At 52.7% G+C, this 16810-nt stretch overlaps 7 protein-coding genes across 7 annotated transcripts; 4 read left to right on the top strand and 3 right to left on the bottom strand.

Annotated features, from left to right (window-relative positions):
* Positions 1-890: 890 nt before the first annotated feature.
* On the top strand, positions 891-2677 carry PG997_008432 (uncharacterized protein; the record flags this gene model as incomplete). Its single annotated transcript, XM_066812747.1, has 2 exons — positions 891-1072; positions 1225-2677. 2 exons carry the CDS (start codon positions 891-893, stop codon positions 2675-2677), a joined length of 1635 nt encoding a protein of 544 aa, XP_066668089.1.
* Positions 2678-3220: 543 nt separating this feature from the next.
* Positions 3221-4257, bottom strand: PG997_008431 (uncharacterized protein; the record flags this gene model as incomplete). The annotated part of the gene is made up of 2 exons (XM_066812746.1): positions 3221-4137; positions 4209-4257. The coding sequence occupies 2 exons, from the start codon at positions 4255-4257 to the stop codon at positions 3221-3223; spliced, it is 966 nt and encodes a 321-aa protein (XP_066668088.1).
* Positions 4258-4774: 517 nt separating this feature from the next.
* Positions 4775-6889, top strand: PG997_008430 (Cytochrome P450; the record flags this gene model as incomplete). The annotated part of the gene is made up of 10 exons (XM_066812745.1): positions 4775-4873; positions 4932-5024; positions 5081-5150; positions 5258-5514; positions 5582-5654; positions 5722-5890; positions 5959-6069; positions 6144-6408; positions 6498-6658; positions 6730-6889. The coding sequence occupies 10 exons, from the start codon at positions 4775-4777 to the stop codon at positions 6887-6889; spliced, it is 1458 nt and encodes a 485-aa protein (XP_066668087.1).
* Positions 6890-7622: 733 nt separating this feature from the next.
* On the top strand, positions 7623-9622 carry PG997_008429 (trichodiene oxygenase; the record flags this gene model as incomplete). The annotated part of the gene is made up of 5 exons (XM_066812744.1): positions 7623-7860; positions 8136-8575; positions 8671-8994; positions 9076-9341; positions 9448-9622. 5 exons carry the CDS (start codon positions 7623-7625, stop codon positions 9620-9622), a joined length of 1443 nt encoding a protein of 480 aa, XP_066668086.1.
* A 482-nt stretch (positions 9623-10104) lies between these two features.
* PG997_008428 (uncharacterized protein) lies at positions 10105-12225 on the bottom strand (the record flags this gene model as incomplete). The annotated part of the gene is made up of 7 exons (XM_066812743.1): positions 10105-10270; positions 10362-10553; positions 10781-11198; positions 11255-11573; positions 11624-11673; positions 11776-11907; positions 11964-12225. 7 exons carry the CDS (start codon positions 12223-12225, stop codon positions 10105-10107), a joined length of 1539 nt encoding a protein of 512 aa, XP_066668085.1.
* A 571-nt stretch (positions 12226-12796) lies between these two features.
* On the bottom strand, positions 12797-14074 carry PG997_008427 (uncharacterized protein; the record flags this gene model as incomplete). Its single annotated transcript, XM_066812742.1, has 1 exon — positions 12797-14074. The coding sequence occupies one exon, from the start codon at positions 14072-14074 to the stop codon at positions 12797-12799; it is 1278 nt and encodes a 425-aa protein (XP_066668084.1).
* Positions 14075-15249: 1175 nt separating this feature from the next.
* Positions 15250-16719, top strand: PG997_008426 (uncharacterized protein; the record flags this gene model as incomplete). The annotated part of the gene is made up of 6 exons (XM_066812741.1): positions 15250-15479; positions 15548-15674; positions 15836-16037; positions 16108-16360; positions 16418-16451; positions 16504-16719. Coding segments are annotated over 6 exons (1062 nt in total), but the record flags the coding sequence as incomplete, so codon positions are not given.
* Between the last annotated feature and the right edge of the window lie 91 nt (positions 16720-16810).

The following is a 16810-nucleotide window of genomic DNA, read 5'->3' as shown; positions in this document are numbered from 1 at the left end:
ATGCTCAGTTGATCGGGTCTCAAACTGCTAGGCGGTCTCTGGGCACTTGGGGGCCCGGCTGGCATCTGATAGGCTACATGTAGCGGGTTATTTTGGACACAGTGCTCTTATGTGGCGCTGCTATGTGGCGGGCAGCCTGGATTAACCGAACGAGGCCGTCTCTCCCTCCCTGTAAACCAGCTCAAGATACATGTACGAGCCGAGGGTCAACATGACAAGCCAGTACTCGTTACGAGGGTCTAGCTGAAACGATGGGAGGCATCACCGGTCAAATTTGCAAGATCCAGGATGGGCCACAAAGGTATTGACGTGAAGGATCGACGTATGTGGCTGGCTGCACTATAGACCGATTCATCGACATCCGGTGTACAAAGGTGCAGGCAGGCATTGATTGACAGATGCCGCATGCCAATGACTGCGCGCGTGTACCTTGCCTAGGTACTTACACCAATACCTACATTAATCAATCAACCAATACTTCCAAGTCTGCTCCGTCGCCTCCATGGTCTCCATGGTCTCCATAGTCGCTAGCAGGCCGACAATTGCAACGTTCCTTATCCCTATATCTGGGACACACGACCGATACTACCAATATTAAACGTTGGTTTGGCATTTCCCATCTCTGGTGCCTGCATAGAACCTCGTGTTCTGCAGGAGTACTTCTTAAGCAACGCATCGCCTCGTATTCTCCAAAACCCAAAATCTACTGTCCATCTCCACGCCTTTTACATATCACCCTCATTCGAAGTACATCCTCCCAATTCCAACTACATACATCTTGTTACTTGGGAGGCTGCTGTAGCCACTGGCCTGACTGCAGATTACCCCACACTCACCACCACCACCACCACCGTCGATTCGGAGGTCATCCGATACAACATACAACCCTCATGGAGCCAGACTTTGAGGACTACTTGCGGCCACTCGATTTCAATGCCGAGACCGCTCACCAGCTGGCACGAGAGCTGTGCTGCACTTTCAAGCAACTAGCTGCAGAGTCGTCTGTTCAGTTCTTAGCAACACCTGTCTCCGAGTCCATACTGAGACCGCCCAAGGGGAGCGAGATGGGGAGGTACGTCATCCTTCGATCTCATAGGCTCGCCCTTGTAAAGAGGGTGCCTTGGCGTTATATATGTGCGTATGCGTGATGAAAATGTTTTTGGGCTGACTTGTCTTGCAGGTACCTCGCGATTGACATGTAAGGAAAACCACTATACATATTAGCTCAATCTTTGTATTTCCATATTTTCTTTTTCGATGCAAAAACTCGCATGCTGACCCTCGTTATATTAGCGGCGGGACTAATCTCAGGGTTGGGTTTGTTGAGCTGCTGGGTAAAGAAGACAGCACTTCCCAGCCCAAGCCGGGGTTACAGAATGGCAATGGGCATCCAGTGCGACTACGTCGACAGCTGGAAAAGTCATGGCCCATCCTTGACCATCTCAAAAATGAACACCCCGATGAGTTGTTCTCCTGGATAGGCAAATGCATCGCCGAGGTTATCGCAGATGGCTGCCAGTCGTTCGGCTTACCCCGAGATGTTACACTGCCATTAGGTGTCACCTTCAGTTTCCCCATGGTCCAGCATACTTTATCCCAGGCCGAACTCATGTCCATGGGCAAGGGCTTCGCGATCACCTCCAAGGCAGATCTGGGCTCCCACCTGTTGAAGGGGTACGAAAACTGGCGAGGGTCGGAAAGAGAACTGCCTCTCATCCGGATCGTGGCGATAGCCAACGATGCGGTCTCAACTCTGGTATCGTTTGTCTACCAATCCCAAGAGAGCCAGTCACGGAAAGCAGCTATGGGCCTCATCTGCGGAACTGGTTCAAACGCCACAATTCCATTGGGCCAAAGCATGTTGCATCCTAGCAAGCTTCCTAAGGTCGAGATTCTCAATGGGCACAACCCGGACGAGCAAAGAATCGCTGTCAACACCGAGTGGTCTATCAACGGCACTGCCCCGGCGCTGAGGTCTCTTGGGCTCATCAGCAAATGGGATGAGCAACTAGACGCAGCCGGTGAAGTGCCAGGCTTCCAACCCCTAGAGTATATGACTGCGGGGCGCTATCTAGGAGAGCTCGGCCGACTCATTCTGCTCGATTACCTGAACAATCAAGGGTTTGCGGGGGAGGCTCTGCCAACAAAATTGCAGCAGAGGTTTGGGCTTACTACGACTTTCTTGAGCCATTTCAAGCCTCCGAACCCTTCTGCCCTCCTGGAAAAGCTTGAGGTGGAGTTTCCCGTCACGGATACGAACTCTGGATTTGCGTGGACAGAGGACATGGCGATCAAGATCTACAAGATCGCCAAAGCCATCGAAGTCAGAGCTGCTGGCATAGTCGCAGCTGCCACTGTCGGCTTACTGGCATGCGCAGGAGACATACCTTTGCGGGAGTCTCTTGAGCATGAGAGCACGGAACAAAACCACCCAGGAGCAAATGGATCAGCCGCGACATTAAAAGATCTAGTAGTTGGGTACACCGGAGGCTGTATTGAACACTTCCAAGACTACCTGATGGACTGCCAAGGTTCCCTGGACGACATTCTTCGGAAAGAATTCGGCTCCGAGCCTCCCTTCCGTGTCACATTGAGTCCTTGTCACGATGGGGGTATCACGGGGGCAGGTGTGCTCTGCGGGGCTGCCCAGGCCCAATATCAGTTGACGAAGGCATGATTGACAATTCTATGTATCGCCATCGGGATCTTTCTTCAAAGCATTAGCGTAGCGTAAGCGTATCTTACCAAGGGTCATCCACTTCAATCCACGCACATTTAGACTACAATACAGCGTTGATTTATAATCACTGGGAAAGACATGAGATTGTGTTGTCTGACTTCGGCCAACCCGGGAAGGGTACCATCTCAGAGCCTAGCGTTCAACTATAGAGATGCCAAACAGGTATGTAAATGCGATTAGTTGATCGTAAGAGTCTACTCTTAACCCAGGGGATCCTAGCAACCAGAAAATTTGCCCAGGTACCGTCATGCTCATTTATATACGTAAAGCTTCACTAAAAATACAGGCCATTGGGTATTGAATTGGAAGAGAGTCGAGCCATGATACATTCAAGTTACGATCTTAAATATCACAACATGTTTCGTGATCTCATATATCCCGATGGCTATTCATTCCCCCTTGTAATTAAGGTTTACTTCGCTGGAACTTGAGCTTTGAAGGTTTAGTTACACTTCACGAACGGGAAATTCCCTTATCTACCTAGTTAAACGTTTTCTCCAAGAAAGTGCCAGCCTCGTTCGTATTGTCGACCTCAACCGAAAAACTCAGTTCCTTCACTTCTTCCAGCTCCTTGTCCACGGCCGCGATGTCGGCCTTGATGACCTGCCAAGCTCCCGCCGTCAGTGGCAGTCTCGAGGGCAAGGCCTTTTCCTTGGCGCGGGCGACCACCTGGTACATGGCCATGGCTACTCTCTCGGCCGGCGTCCAGGTTTTCTGCATGTCGGGGTTCTTGACGTAGCCCTCGAGCAGGCGCGTGGGGGTGTCGGCCGCCGCGTACGCCGGATGGGGCGACAGCCACTGCATGGTGCCGGCGCCGGCGAAGTTGGTGCGGGTGCCGCCCGGCTCGACGAGGCAGAAGTGGACGTTCCACTCGGGCCGGACCTCCTTGCTGACGCTCTCGGTGAAGCCCTCGACCGCGAACTTGGCCGCGTGGTAGAAGGCGCTGCCCGGGAACCCGGCGAAGCCGCCCAGCGACGTCACGTTGAGCACGACGCCGCCCACCGGGCCGCCCGTCTTGGGGTTCTCGTCGCGGAAGACGCGGACGGCGTGCAGCGACAGCGTCGCGGTGCCCCAGAAGTCCGTCTCGACCACCTGGCGGGCCTTGGCGTGGTCCTCGGGCTGCAGGGCCGACTCGGCGTCGCCCATGAGGCCGTAGCCGGCGTTGTTGACGAGCACGTCCACGCGGCCGAATTTGGAGACGGCCGAGTCGAGAGCGGCGGCGATGGACTTGTCTGAAGTGACGTCGAGATCGACGGTATGCACCCGCTCCGGCGTGGTCGCCGCAATCTCCGTGGCGAGTTTCGAAGAGTCTCGGGCCGTGGCTACGAGGCGGTGTGTAGGGTGGGAGGCGATGAGCTTGGCAAGGGCCAGACCGATGCCCGACGATGATCCGGTGACTTGTGTTTTTTACCCGAGCAATTAATTAGTCAAGTCTGTCGATTACGAAGTGGTCCAAGAGGATGCTCACCAAACCAGACTGCATCTTCTGGCAGTTTATAGAGCGCTTGTGAGGCCATGGCGGGAGAATGGCGAATCGGTATTTGGTGAGCAGACGGGCTGAGAAAGGGTACTCTTTTCGAGTATTTAGAGGAACGGAAGCTCCTCCGCCTTTACCAGCGTTTGCAGAAACTGCTTATTTAATTAAGTATTGGACTGTACCGTACTTGAAATACCAGACTGGTGTCACTTATGCAAGGGGGCGGCTTAAGTCCATACTGTTGCATTAAGTCCGTCATCTCCGGAGGTTTTCCAGGTTGTCATAGGCCAAAACATGGAAGATTGGGCAGGGAGGGGATTGCCTGATTTGGTAGGGACGGCACGTCCCGTATGTTACGCCGGAGTTGCTTGTTTAAGTCGATGTAAGCACTACAGCAATTGCATCTGCACATACTCCGTTGTGTAAATACCAATGCAGTGCCGTCAGTAAGTGTGTACGGGGTTGTACAACTCCTGTGAATGTGAATGAACATCATTACGATCTATTCTCTAGGTGATTTACTATTAACCTCGTTCATTACACCAGTTACCTCTGCCATGGCAATAAATTCGACTTACATGGGACTTCCCGTTAAGGGCCCAACCCCGTTGCTCGAGTTGGGCTGGCAAGCTACTGTGACCATTATACCGAGTGTTGTAAGTCAGCTACTAGTAAACAAGCAGCAAGTATGATTTGTTAACCCTTGCACGACAGATCTTGGCGAGCTTCATTGCATCGTGCTTCTACAACCTCTGGTTTCATCCTCTGGCAAACTTTCCCGGCCCCACGGTGGGTCGAGCTTCTCTCGTGAGTTCGATATAAACATAATACCTTGGGCGAGTATCGACGACTGAATGAATTAGTTCTTCCGTTTCTGGCACACATCTAGGGGGAAGTTTCATGTCGCCGTCACCAAGGCCCACCGCAAATATGGTAAATCAGTACTCCATGTCCAGATCCGCTCTCTAAAGTATCTGTCTAGATACCAGAGAGGAAGATGAGAAATCCCACAAGTACAGTAGAAATCTAACTAAGCACAGGCCCAATCGTTCGCGTCGCCCCCAACGAGCTTTCCTTCGCCAGCGTGGAGTCATGGAAAGCCATCTATGGCCACCCGCTGCCCTGTAAAGAGATTGCCCCCAAAGGGCCGTTTTACGAAGTCTTCGCGGCTGGCTTCAGCAGCAAGTGCGTAGGGAGTGAGCGGGATCCCAAGAAGCACAGTAAAATGCGCAGGATGCTCAACCCGGCGTTCTCGCAACGCGGCCTCCTGGGGCAGGAGGAGATCATCACCGGCGTCGTCGACAAGTTTGTCAAGATCCTGGGGAGAAGGGGGCCCGGGCTCCCGTGGGTTGAACATGACCAAGTGGTACGAAATGAACTCCTTCGACATCCTTGGCGAGATGGCTTTTGGCGAAAGCTTCCATAGCCTCGATACAGGTGAGCTTACCAATATTGCTGCTCCACAGCGCGTCAGCGTGTATGTCTGATCACTTACCGTCTGTAGGCAAGCCACACTTCTGGGCCGATATTGTCTTGGAACATGTGTACTTCATCACAATTGTTGACAACATACGGCGCATTGGCTGGTTGGCCGCGGCCTTGGGCTTCTTGATCCCGTCGGCCCTCTTGACGAGGAATCAAAATTCTGCTTACAGCCGTCAGCAGGTCGAAAAGTAAGTTGTATATGAAGGCCTGGTTCGGAACTATGTGTATAGCGCGTCCTGACACTTCTGATATTTAGGCGACTCTCTGTAGAAGGGTCTCGGAACGACTTTGTGAGCTTGCTCGTCGAAAAGGTTCGCAATGGAGAAGTGGGCAAGGAAGAAATGACTGCTCATGTCTCAACTTTGACGTATGATTACCTCTATCCCATCTCATGGTCCCGTTTTGTCGTAACGCCGTGCTAACACCTGGGCTCCTGGACAGCATCGCTGGTGGGGAGACGGTGGCAACAACACTGACTGGGTTGACCTGCTTCCTGGCCCAAAACCCCGAGAAGCTCCAACAGCTCGTTGACGAGATCCGTGGTGCCTTTAAGTCCTACGACGAAATCAATGCGACCGCGGCACAGCAACTCCCTTACCTTCAAGCCGTCCTGAACGAGGGTCTAAGGCTGTTTCCACCTGCGTCTGGTGGCGCGCCACGAGTTTCACCAGGCTTCGAACTGCACGGATATCATATACCGTCGGGGGTAAGTAGTAGAGCTAGCCAGCTACTTCTCTTGGGGTATGGCGGAGTATTCTTGGGTCTTGGAGCTAATTGGCCGTTCCCACCACTCAGACTGAAATCAACGTCAGCCCCTGGACCATAACACACGATGAGAAATACTTCTCAGAACCTTGGGAGTTCAGGCCTGAGCGCTGGCTCGGTCTCTACCCGACCGACGTCAAGGAAGCCAGCAGGCCATTCCTTCTCGGTCCACGAGACTGTCTAGGGCGGAAGTAAGTCGTCACTTATCATGCCAAAACTGACCGTGGCTGTAGACTGACTAGCCTTTTGCACTTGATTACAGCTTCGCGTGGATGGAGTTGAACTTGGTCCTGGCTAAAATACTTTGGTCATATGACCTGGAACTTGTCAGTAAAGGAGTTGACTTGTTGCAAGATAGTCGGGTGCATATGCTGTGGTGGAAGCCGAAACTCTTTGTGCGCTTTTGCAAGCGATCTGGTTGATTTGAACAATATACCTGTTAGTTTTCATTTGTCCTCATTGGTTTGGATGTCATTTATACGAAATTAGCTTCTATATGCAACAAGTCGTACGGCTTGAGTAAGTGTCGATGAAGATAACACTTGTTTAAGTTATATCTTTTGGTGAAGTCGGCAGCAGGCTCACCAGTAAGCTGGGAAACTGCCGACTCTTGATAGCAGTGACTCAAATGCTATAGCTCCGCATAATACACGAGCAGCGACAAAACAGCTGGGAATGAGAAAGGTCTCAGGGGCCATAGAAAAGGTACCCTTTGCGGATTTTACTACCGTGTATCGATGTAGGTACCTTGCAGCTGGCGGTATTCTCTTTTCTCCCCCTTGCATCGAGGCTCTGTGATTGGCCGGATCTGGAGAAGGGGTTGCCCAAATTGGCAGCTTACATCGGGACCGACCACCGGCGCGGCCTACTTTCGGTATAAGACAAGCAGTGTCCCATCTAGGTAATAGGTGTTCTCCGAAGGTGTCGTAGGAGCACGACGGGCTGACGTACACCTCATAGCAGTGGCGACTATGTTCGTCTAAACATCCACCTTTCAATTATGCCCATATATTCCTAGACAGACTCGCTAGTAACTGCTGGTAGCTTTGAACTCAGGACGGAGATTCGAAAAGAAAAGAGAAATTGATAATCCTTTCGTCACGACCAACGTCTGCCCTCATCACGCAAATTTCCTCTTGACACTTTTTTGGCGCCATGGGCCTCCTTTCTGGTATACAACTGCCTAGTAGCCTCCAGGGATGGGGTTGCTTGGCCCTTGTAGCGCTCACTCTCTACTCCGTCCTCATAACAGTCCAGAGGCTGTGGTTCCATCCTCTGAGCAAAATACCTGGGCCCTGGTATGCCAGGGTTTCTTACTGGTACGAGTTTTATGAGGATGTCATTCTCGGAGGAAACTATGTCAAGGCATATCCTCGGATACACGCAAAGTATGGTGAGTCGAGCATTCTTCTTCCACATTTGGTCATGTGGCTACCCTACACATAAAAGCGAGAACGCGTGAAATTAACGAGAGAGAGCGCAGGGCCGGTTGTGCGTGTCAGCCCTGATCGAGTTCATGTTAGCGACCCGAACTTCTTTCACGAGTAAGTCAGCACACAACATACCATTCTGCGAGTTTAGTTCCATTCATGTTGTACTTTGCAAATCGCTGAGAGCCCATCCACTTTCTTATATAGAGTCTACTCATCGGGTTCCAACTTTGCGAAGGACCCGGCCTTTTCCAGACATCGGGCGGCATCTCGGAGGCCTTGCCGGCCATTGTGGACGTTGAGTACCACCGGCGCCGCCGCAAGATGGTGAACAACCTATTTTCCGCCAAGTCGATGGAAGCCCTGTCCCACGTGGTGCTGGGCGTGGTGCAGAACGCCATGCGCAAGGCCCAAGAGCACCTCGACGCCGGCCGCGTGCTCGACATCCAGCGCCTATACATAGGCATCACCATTGACACCATCATGAAGGTCCTGTGCGACCGATCGCTCAATCTCATCGATGCCGAGGAGGAGGAGCCGCCTTTCCTTGCCACGCTGCGCACCTTCTCCGAAAGCTTCTTTCTCTTGAAGCACTTCCCTGTCTTGATATGGTTGGCAGACTGCATGCCTACCCGCCTTGCCGAGAAACTTCTCCCTGGCGAATTCGAATTCCGCAGAGTCAGTTTTCTTCCCACCGGGAGTTGCAGCTGTTATTACTGCATAGATATGCACACACACAGACTGAACTGACCGACACCATGACGTGTTATTAGAACGTTCGACAATGGATTTCCGACCGCGCCGCGGAACACCAAACAGGCATCGAGAAGGCCGAGGATGGCCGGAAAACGGTCATCGACTTGCTCCTCCGGCCAGAGGACCATGGGCTCCCCCTGACGCACCAGGCAGTCGAGGACGAGACGTACAGCTTCGCCTTCGCCGGAACCCACACGACATCCCACACCATGAGCATGGGTACATACTTCCTGCTCCGCCACCCCGAGAAGTTGGAGAAGCTCCGTCAGGAGCTCGCGCCGTTGCCGCGCAACGAGCGTGGGCTCCTGACCTACAAGCAAGCCAAGGACTTGCCTTACCTGGTACGTCATCCATCGCATCGCATGTGTGTGCCCAACAAGAATCCCGTCGGAACAATGTCTGACAAAAAGGGGTAAAAACAGACGGCAGTGATCAAGGAGTCCCTGCGTCTCTCCTCGCCCGTCCCGGGAATCCTCCCTCGCGTGGTACCCCGAGGCGGCATCACCTGGGCCGGGCACCATCTGCCCGAGGGGACGTCGGTTTCGACGGCCATCCGCGCGGTTCACGACAACCCCGACTTGTTCCCCGACCCGGAGCAGTTCATCCCGGAGCGCTGGCTCGAGAACGACGGCCTCGACCACTGGCTGGTCGTATTTGGCAAGGGCAGCAGGTCGTGCATTGGTTTGAAGTAAGTTGATCTATGCATATCGCCCCCTCCTCCGTTTCTCCCCTTCCCTACTGCCACGGGCCCACGTTCCTTTTTTGGTTGAGATGTTGACGACTTGTTGGTTTAGCATCGCGTGGATGGAGTCGTATCTGGTCTTTTCCAATATGTTCACCCACTTCAACTTCACGCTGCACGCGACGGACCCCACCACGGTCACTTGGAAAGACTGCGGCAATGCGATGATCAAATCACATGTTCAAGTCACTGTCGACTCGATGGTAGAGTGCGAAATGACATACTGAGACGATGTATTGGCCTGGGAATTTTCATGATTCCTTTTTTCAACAATCAAGCTAGACATATGGAGAGAAGTGACGAAGAGTGGCCCATGAAACGGCCACCGGCCGTTCATGACGATGTTGATGGTATTTAGATAGATTATGTATCGCCGCCTGTAGACTGAGCAATAGACTGAGTGCAGACCCACAAAGCACGTTAATGGGACGACGACATTAAGGAGATCGAATTACTTCCTTGTCAGTGAACCATTAGTATATAGTTAATGCAGCTTTTATCGGGTGCTGTTATCTAAGTAGGTGAATCTACAAGGCAATTTGTAGGATCACGAGGTGGTTTTGCTTTTTAGCATTATTCCCAGGCTACGAGCGGCGAAAACCGAGTTTAGGAGAAGAAACGTATATGTTACTAAACGACTTCTATCTCAATACAACGTCACGGAGGATCAGTCCTCGTGGCGGACACACAACTAAACAAGCTCTCTCCTTCACCCCACGCGAACGCGAACGCCTCGAGTGCCAGGCTTCGGAAATCCCATGATATAATCACGCACAATTTTGATATCCGTTTCATCCGTTTCGTACAAGGTCATCTTAGGGCCTCCGGGCCCGAACAACGCGGCAGTAGCAATGTACATCTCTGCCCAAGCAAGGCTGCGCAGGAAGAGTGAGTGAACTGTTTAGCGCGCGGAATGATTCGGGGTGGACAGACGAACATATAAAAGGGATGAAATGAAGTACTTACTTAGATCCAAGACAGCTCCGCGAGCCTTTGGTGAAAGGGACAAAGTTCCTGTCCATCTTCGGATCGTATTCGCCCACCCAGCGCTCCGGTTTGAACTGCATCGGGTCCGGGAACACGGAGGCGTCGGTATGCATGGCACGAATGGACATACCCACGGGAACCTGTTTGCGTCCGGTGGCATACACGTTAATACTGTCGAATCGTGCTTATAAGGGGACTGCACTCCTTTCCGCCAAAACGCGAATCTGCACAACCGACTTACGTTTTTGGGAATTACCCATTCTTTGTACACCAGTTCTTTGTCGGGTGAGCACCTCGCGAGGTTGCCAACTAAACCATTCAATCTGAAGCCGTTTTGTCAGTAGTGATTCCTTTCGGGCAACAAATGGCTCTTCTCGTGCTCATGTAGTGGTTCTGACCTCAACGCCTCCTTAATGCAGCCTGTCAAGTACGGCAGCCTCTCCAGCTCGGTCCAGCTAGGCATCTCCTGCCCCGTTCCGGCGGCAGCCGCGAGGGCAAAAGTGCTCTCCAACTCGGTCCTCAGCCGCGTTTCCATGACGGGGCTGGCAAGCAGATAAAAGAGGACGAAGGTCAGGGTGTGCGCCCCTGCAAGCGTCCCGGCCAACAGGAGGATCATGGACTCGGCCTGGAGCCGCTCGGTGGATTTCTCTTCTTCCGGTATATCACTCGAGAGGAGCTGGTGGAACGCCGAGTTCCATTTCTTTTCACCTCGCTTCTCAGCTGGCGAGCCATCCAGCTCTCGCTTGATCCTCTCAATATACAAGCGCCCGGCCTTGCCCAGCATCATATTGGAAATACCTTCCGGATACATGCCCTCTATGACCGAGGCGGGTAGAAACTGTATGATTCTGGGTTGGTTAGTTTCGTGTTACCTCCCGAAGAAAATGAAGAGGAAGAGACGCACCTGTTCAACCACGTAAAGCAACGGAATAGGGGTGCGATGGTGGTCGTTTTCACCATGAGCTCATACCACGAGGGTGAGAAGTTTGCCTCTTCAATGAGGTTTGGTTGCATGCCGCACGTTGTGAAGCCGATGATGTCGCCCGTCATGGCGGCAATCGCATGATCCAAGTGGACGATGGTGCCAGAGCCACTGAGTTGGAGCAGCCGGGCATTCAGTTTCTGAGCCTCATCTTTGATGATGTGCTCGACTCGCGTGGTACCCTGGCGTGAGAAGAAGGGCTCGAGGTGCTATGCGAGCATCAGCGGTGTAGTTGGAATCGCGCCAGGAAGAAGCCTACCTTTCTTCGTGAGCGATGCAGATCGTGCGGGACTGATAGATGGTGGGAACCTGTAACCAGAGCCTATGTATGAGCCCAGACTTCGGTACTTATCAATTGGTAGACCCTTAGGCCCGACAACACAGATGTCTTCACGGGAACGGCATACTTACTCTCAAACCCGTTACCCTCTCTACCCCGGGGCCACATGTTGGTTCTACGAGTTGAAGCGGCCACGTATAACTGACTGTAGAATTCGGGGTCGCGAATAGACAACTCCCACGGACTGGTGCGAACAATAGGACCTAGACAGGTTCCATCATTTGTTAGGCAAGAATTAAGCAGTAGTTGTTCAGTCAACCATGTGGCTTACCATATCTCTCATGCATCTTCTGTACTTGATTCCCCCATTGCCCTCCCTTGACGATATAGCAATAGAACTCGTACCACTCGGTCACGGCGCAAATCTTGGGTCCCGGGAAGTGTGCCAGAGGATGCAGGTACAGCCGGTACAGGGCGAGTAGCAACCCGTAAACGAGATAGCCGGCCAACAGAGCGACCGAAGCGTGGGCAAGGTCGAAGTGGCCGTATTGCCACCCGTTCATGGACATATCCACGCCCATCTTTGCCTGTGGGTAGCAGCACACGAGGGCTCAACTTAGGTAGCCTTTCAGATCTTGTATGGGTGACTTTCGTCAAAGGATAAACCTGGTGAGATGGCTACAGCCACGTACGTAAAGCCGCCTCTGGTCAACTGTTTAAACAGAAGCGGCTACGGGACTCATGGCCAAACTAGGGACAAGTTGACTTGCCTTGCCTTTGCGTATTTGCCCTCCCTCCCCCTTTCTGGGCGTTGAGCCGCATCTCCCTGCTTTGGGGCTCGAATAGTGCGGCCCCGGAAGTAATACGGACTTGGACTTGGACTTGGACTTGGACTTGGACTTGTCTTAACCGGACCGGCCTATCCAAAAGAGGCAAATCGCGATGCAATTGCTCACATCATGCAGATACTACTCATTTCATCTATGCAAGTACACATGTGCACTTATGAATATACCTTAAAGTATACGTCACACTTTCCCTAGCCTACATTTACCTAGGTAGGTACGCAGGCAGCTGCCTAACTCGGCTGAGAATACACGTAAATTCATTACAATCAACATCTTGTTGATGCTTGAATACCATACCTACTACCTACGCTATACCGTATTGATCTAACTCAAGCTGAATCAAGTCCCACGTTTCTTTTCGCAGATATGCGTGCACCCAGTAGTCACCGTCATGGTCCTGCCCGTATACGATAAATGCATCCCGTGGGGTATCATCCACTGCCAGCGTGGTGCCCCAGAACGCCAAAGGCTTCTTCTTCTTATTCTTCTTCTTCACGCTGCTTTTGCAGGCATCGTCGTTCTCGTACATTTCTTTTTGGTGGCTGCTAAGAGGAGTAGTAGTAACCGTAGTGTTCGCAGTTGTAGCAGGGTCGAAGAGACCCGCGTGATGGAAAAATCGAGCCTTGGACCAGTTCGAGCACGCAAAGACCCTATTGGTGTCCCAGCGCGCGAACAAGGGCATCGTTCCGAGGCGACTGAACCACGCGCGCGCGATGCGCATCAGGCTGCGCACCTGGGCGTCGGTCGTCTGCTCCACGAGGGCCCTGCGCACCCGCCGCGCGATCTGGGACGTGCTCAGGGTGCGCGCCTCCTCGGCGTCCAGGAAGGTCGTGCTGGGGAGGATCAGGTTCTGGAGGTAGGGCGACGACGAAGATGATGATGGCGCAGATAATCCGAGGAGGCGCTTCCGCATGTCAAAGACATTGCAGATCAGAGCCGACCCCTTGGACGATGCAGAAGACAGAACCATTCGGGCGCCCCAGGCCGTGATGAGGTCCCCATCGCTCAAGAAAGGTACGGGCTTGGTGCTGCCGTCATCGGCACCATCGGCCATCCACTCTTCTTCGGCTTCACAGCGGAGGTGTGCTACGAACCCGGCGGGTAAGTAGATATGTCGTGTTTCGACGTTACGATGGGCCCAAAGGTCCATGGCATAGCGCGCGATGAAGAGTAACAACGAAATCCCCGTCGTTTGCTTGTCTTCCAGAGCGAATTTGGTATCTCTCGCTGTCTTGTCGCCCTCAGTACCGATCTGTGCCACGACGTCTTCTCTAGCTCCCGCGAGATGCATCGGAGATGTATGGGCAGGATCACGGAGAAGGCCACTCCAAGCTTGCAGCAAGCCCGCCATTCCCATGGCGTCGGCGAGCAAGTGCGGAAATGTGATGCTCACCAGCGTGCCATCGGCGAAAGAGTGGACGTGTAAACAAATCAGCGGCTCGTCGGTAGAGAGGTAGTGCTTGATGTTATTCGGCAGCGCTGATGGGATACTGAACTCGCGGAATAGGCGGCAGCCCTCGTGGATCGACGGCATGTCGCCGGTCTTGGCTGGAAGCCGTCTGGCGAGCGGGTGGGCGTCCATGTCCAAGTCAAGCTTGACATGGGAAAACCGGATAGGCGGCCGGTCGTGGCTGAATCGGCGTGGGACATGTATTTCTAGTCTTCCCCCTTTCTGTTCGAGTTAGCATTTTCTGACATGGGCCTTTGGAGGGATTCCTCTCAACTTGGGCTTCGCACTCACAAACCGACGGAGCCTTCCCCCAAGCTTCCTCCAGTCCCCAGAGGATAGCAGGCGGGACAAGGAGTCCCGTAGATCTTGGGCGTCTAAGACATCCTCATAGCGGAAGGTGTAGCTGATGAGAGAAGATCGAATGATGGCGGCTTGGTCTATGTAATGTACTGGGTAGATTTCGTCCCGTTCGTCTTCGGATTCAACGCCCTCGTTTAGTGCACCAACACAGTGCCTGGCGAGAAAACGAGACAGGATGCTCTTTTTCGGTTCACGAATATGATTACCGATATGAATAAGATGGGCAACAGCATCGTCACTGTTCTCTAGCGGACACTATGGGTTCGACACAAGCATGCAGGGCAAGGGGGACGTCAAGGTGCGAAGGAAGGAAGTTGGTAAAGAGCCTGGTCTAGTAAAGATAACTGCCACCCTCTATGCTATCCGGTATGATAGTGACTAAGCTGGCCAACATACCGTAGTCAAGAGGACGCAAGCACGTATTACAGGACTGGACTGCCACTAGCCACAAGGGAATTTTCACATTTGGAAACTCCGGGGCCGAACCCGGGGCATAGTCCATTCGGTATGTCCAAGCTCGTTGTCAGTTGCGCGGTTGCAGTGCTCGAGGGCTCGTCATCTCTAGAAAGCTCACCGGACGCGAAAAACGTGTAGCACAACACAGCGTATCGCTTGCTTGATTGACCGGCACTTTTGCCAAATCAAGAATCCCCGCGAGATTCTTCCTCTAATTGGCCGTACACCGCCCCAACTTCTGTATCTCCTCGCCATGGACTGCCTAATCGGGCAATTGCCTGGCTGGTAGCCGCAAATTGCCCCTGTCACACAACCCTGGTACTCTGAACAAACCTGATCTCCTCGGGAATGGAGATGACCTTGTAAGGCCTCTCTCTCAGGTTCGTGTGCCGTTACACGAAAATGTATAAGAACGAGTTCGGACTACGTCTTCCCAGCAAGTCGAAATCATTTGCTTGTCAGCGGCTACCTACATGTCAGCTTCCACAATCATGATGATGTCACCCGAGTTACCACCTTCCAGGTTGGATTCTTCCATTCTGGTGCAACCCGGCGATGCCCTTCCGACAGAGCCATCATGTGCCTCTGCGGCCCCTGAGAAAGCCGAGAAGAGGCGGTCCGTCCGAGTCCCCGACTTGTTCTCGTCCATCATGTCCTCGAAGCCAGTGGTGAACCCAAACTACTTCACGGTCAAGGCCGCAGGTGACAGATGGATCGCAAGGTAATCCTATTTGTTTTTCCGAAGAAGCTACAGCGTATCAAAAAACCCTGTGACTAATCATGTCGTAGCATCATGGGAATGAGCGATCAGATGAGTGCGAGAAATACAAAGGTTGACTTGTGTTACCTTGCTTCCATATGGGCACCAGACGCCAATGAAGAAGACCTGCGAATGATGCTGGATTGGAACCACTGGGTTCGTTGGTTTCTTACATTCTTCCGCGTTTTGCCATTGATACCTCTCGCTCTATATCAAGCACACTATATCAAGCACATCCTTGTACCTGTCTGCCGTACTGACCAATGAACCCAGGTGTTTCTTTTTGATGATCGTAGGTTAAGCCATGATTCCCACAGCATCTCCCCTTGGCCATACTGAACCATTTTGCAGAATTTGATGAAGGTCACCTGAAGGTCGACCCTATTGCGGCACAGAAAGAGGTAGATGCGACCATGGCCATTATGGAGGACGACGCGCCGCGCATAAGTCCGGACGAAAACCCCATCCGATACGTCTTCCAGACCTGCTGGTATCGAGTAAGGCGAAAGGGGTTCCCAGGTACGTAAGGGAACAACGAACTCGTAGGAAAACAACCGAGACTAAAAACAGGGGGGCTGAAAACAAACAGAGCTACAACAGCGTTACAAGGAGCAACACCAACGGTATTTCAACCAACTGGTGATACAAGTCCAGCAGATGGCCAGGGGAGAGGCCCTGAGTCGCGATGTGCACACATATCTGGACATGCGCAGGGGAACGATTGGGGCATACCCTGCCATCTCCGTGACCGAGTTTGGCCAAGGAGTCAGGCTTCCTGAGAGCGTCTTTTCCCACAGCTCCCTGCATGAATGCATGCGAATATCGGCAGACCTTGTCCTTCTGTGAGTGCAAATCGACCCTCGGATGGTTCTCGCAGTATTGCTAACAGTTTATCTTAGTGTGAACGATGTTCTATCCTATCGGAAAGACCTGGTGTGTAGCCCTCAAAGAGGACGGACCAGACAGAGGCTAATACGTTTAACAGGAATTGGGCGTCGACCACAATTTGATCTCACTGCTCATGGAGCAGGGCTCGTCAGCCCAGCAGGCTGTGGATAAGATTGGTGACATGATCAACGACTGTTACGTACGTTGGTACTCGGCTCTAGCAGCTTTGCCACCTTACGGAGAGGACATCGATAGAGAGGTGCTCAAGTTCATTGAGATATGCCGCTGCGTTGCCCTGGGGAATCTGCACTGGAGGTAAGTTAGGTTTGCTGCAAAAAGGAGCGAGTCCGATTTCGAGGGTTTGCTAACTTGTGCATTTGTGGGATCAGCTTCAAGACGGGTCG

The sequence above is a fragment of the Apiospora hydei genome, assembly GCF_038363865.1.
Source record: "Apiospora hydei strain CBS 114990 chromosome Unknown utg000006l_segment0_segment0, whole genome shotgun sequence".
Taxonomy (NCBI): domain Eukaryota; kingdom Fungi; phylum Ascomycota; class Sordariomycetes; order Amphisphaeriales; family Apiosporaceae; genus Apiospora; species Apiospora hydei.
This window is presented reverse-complemented; position numbering and strand designations above follow the sequence as displayed.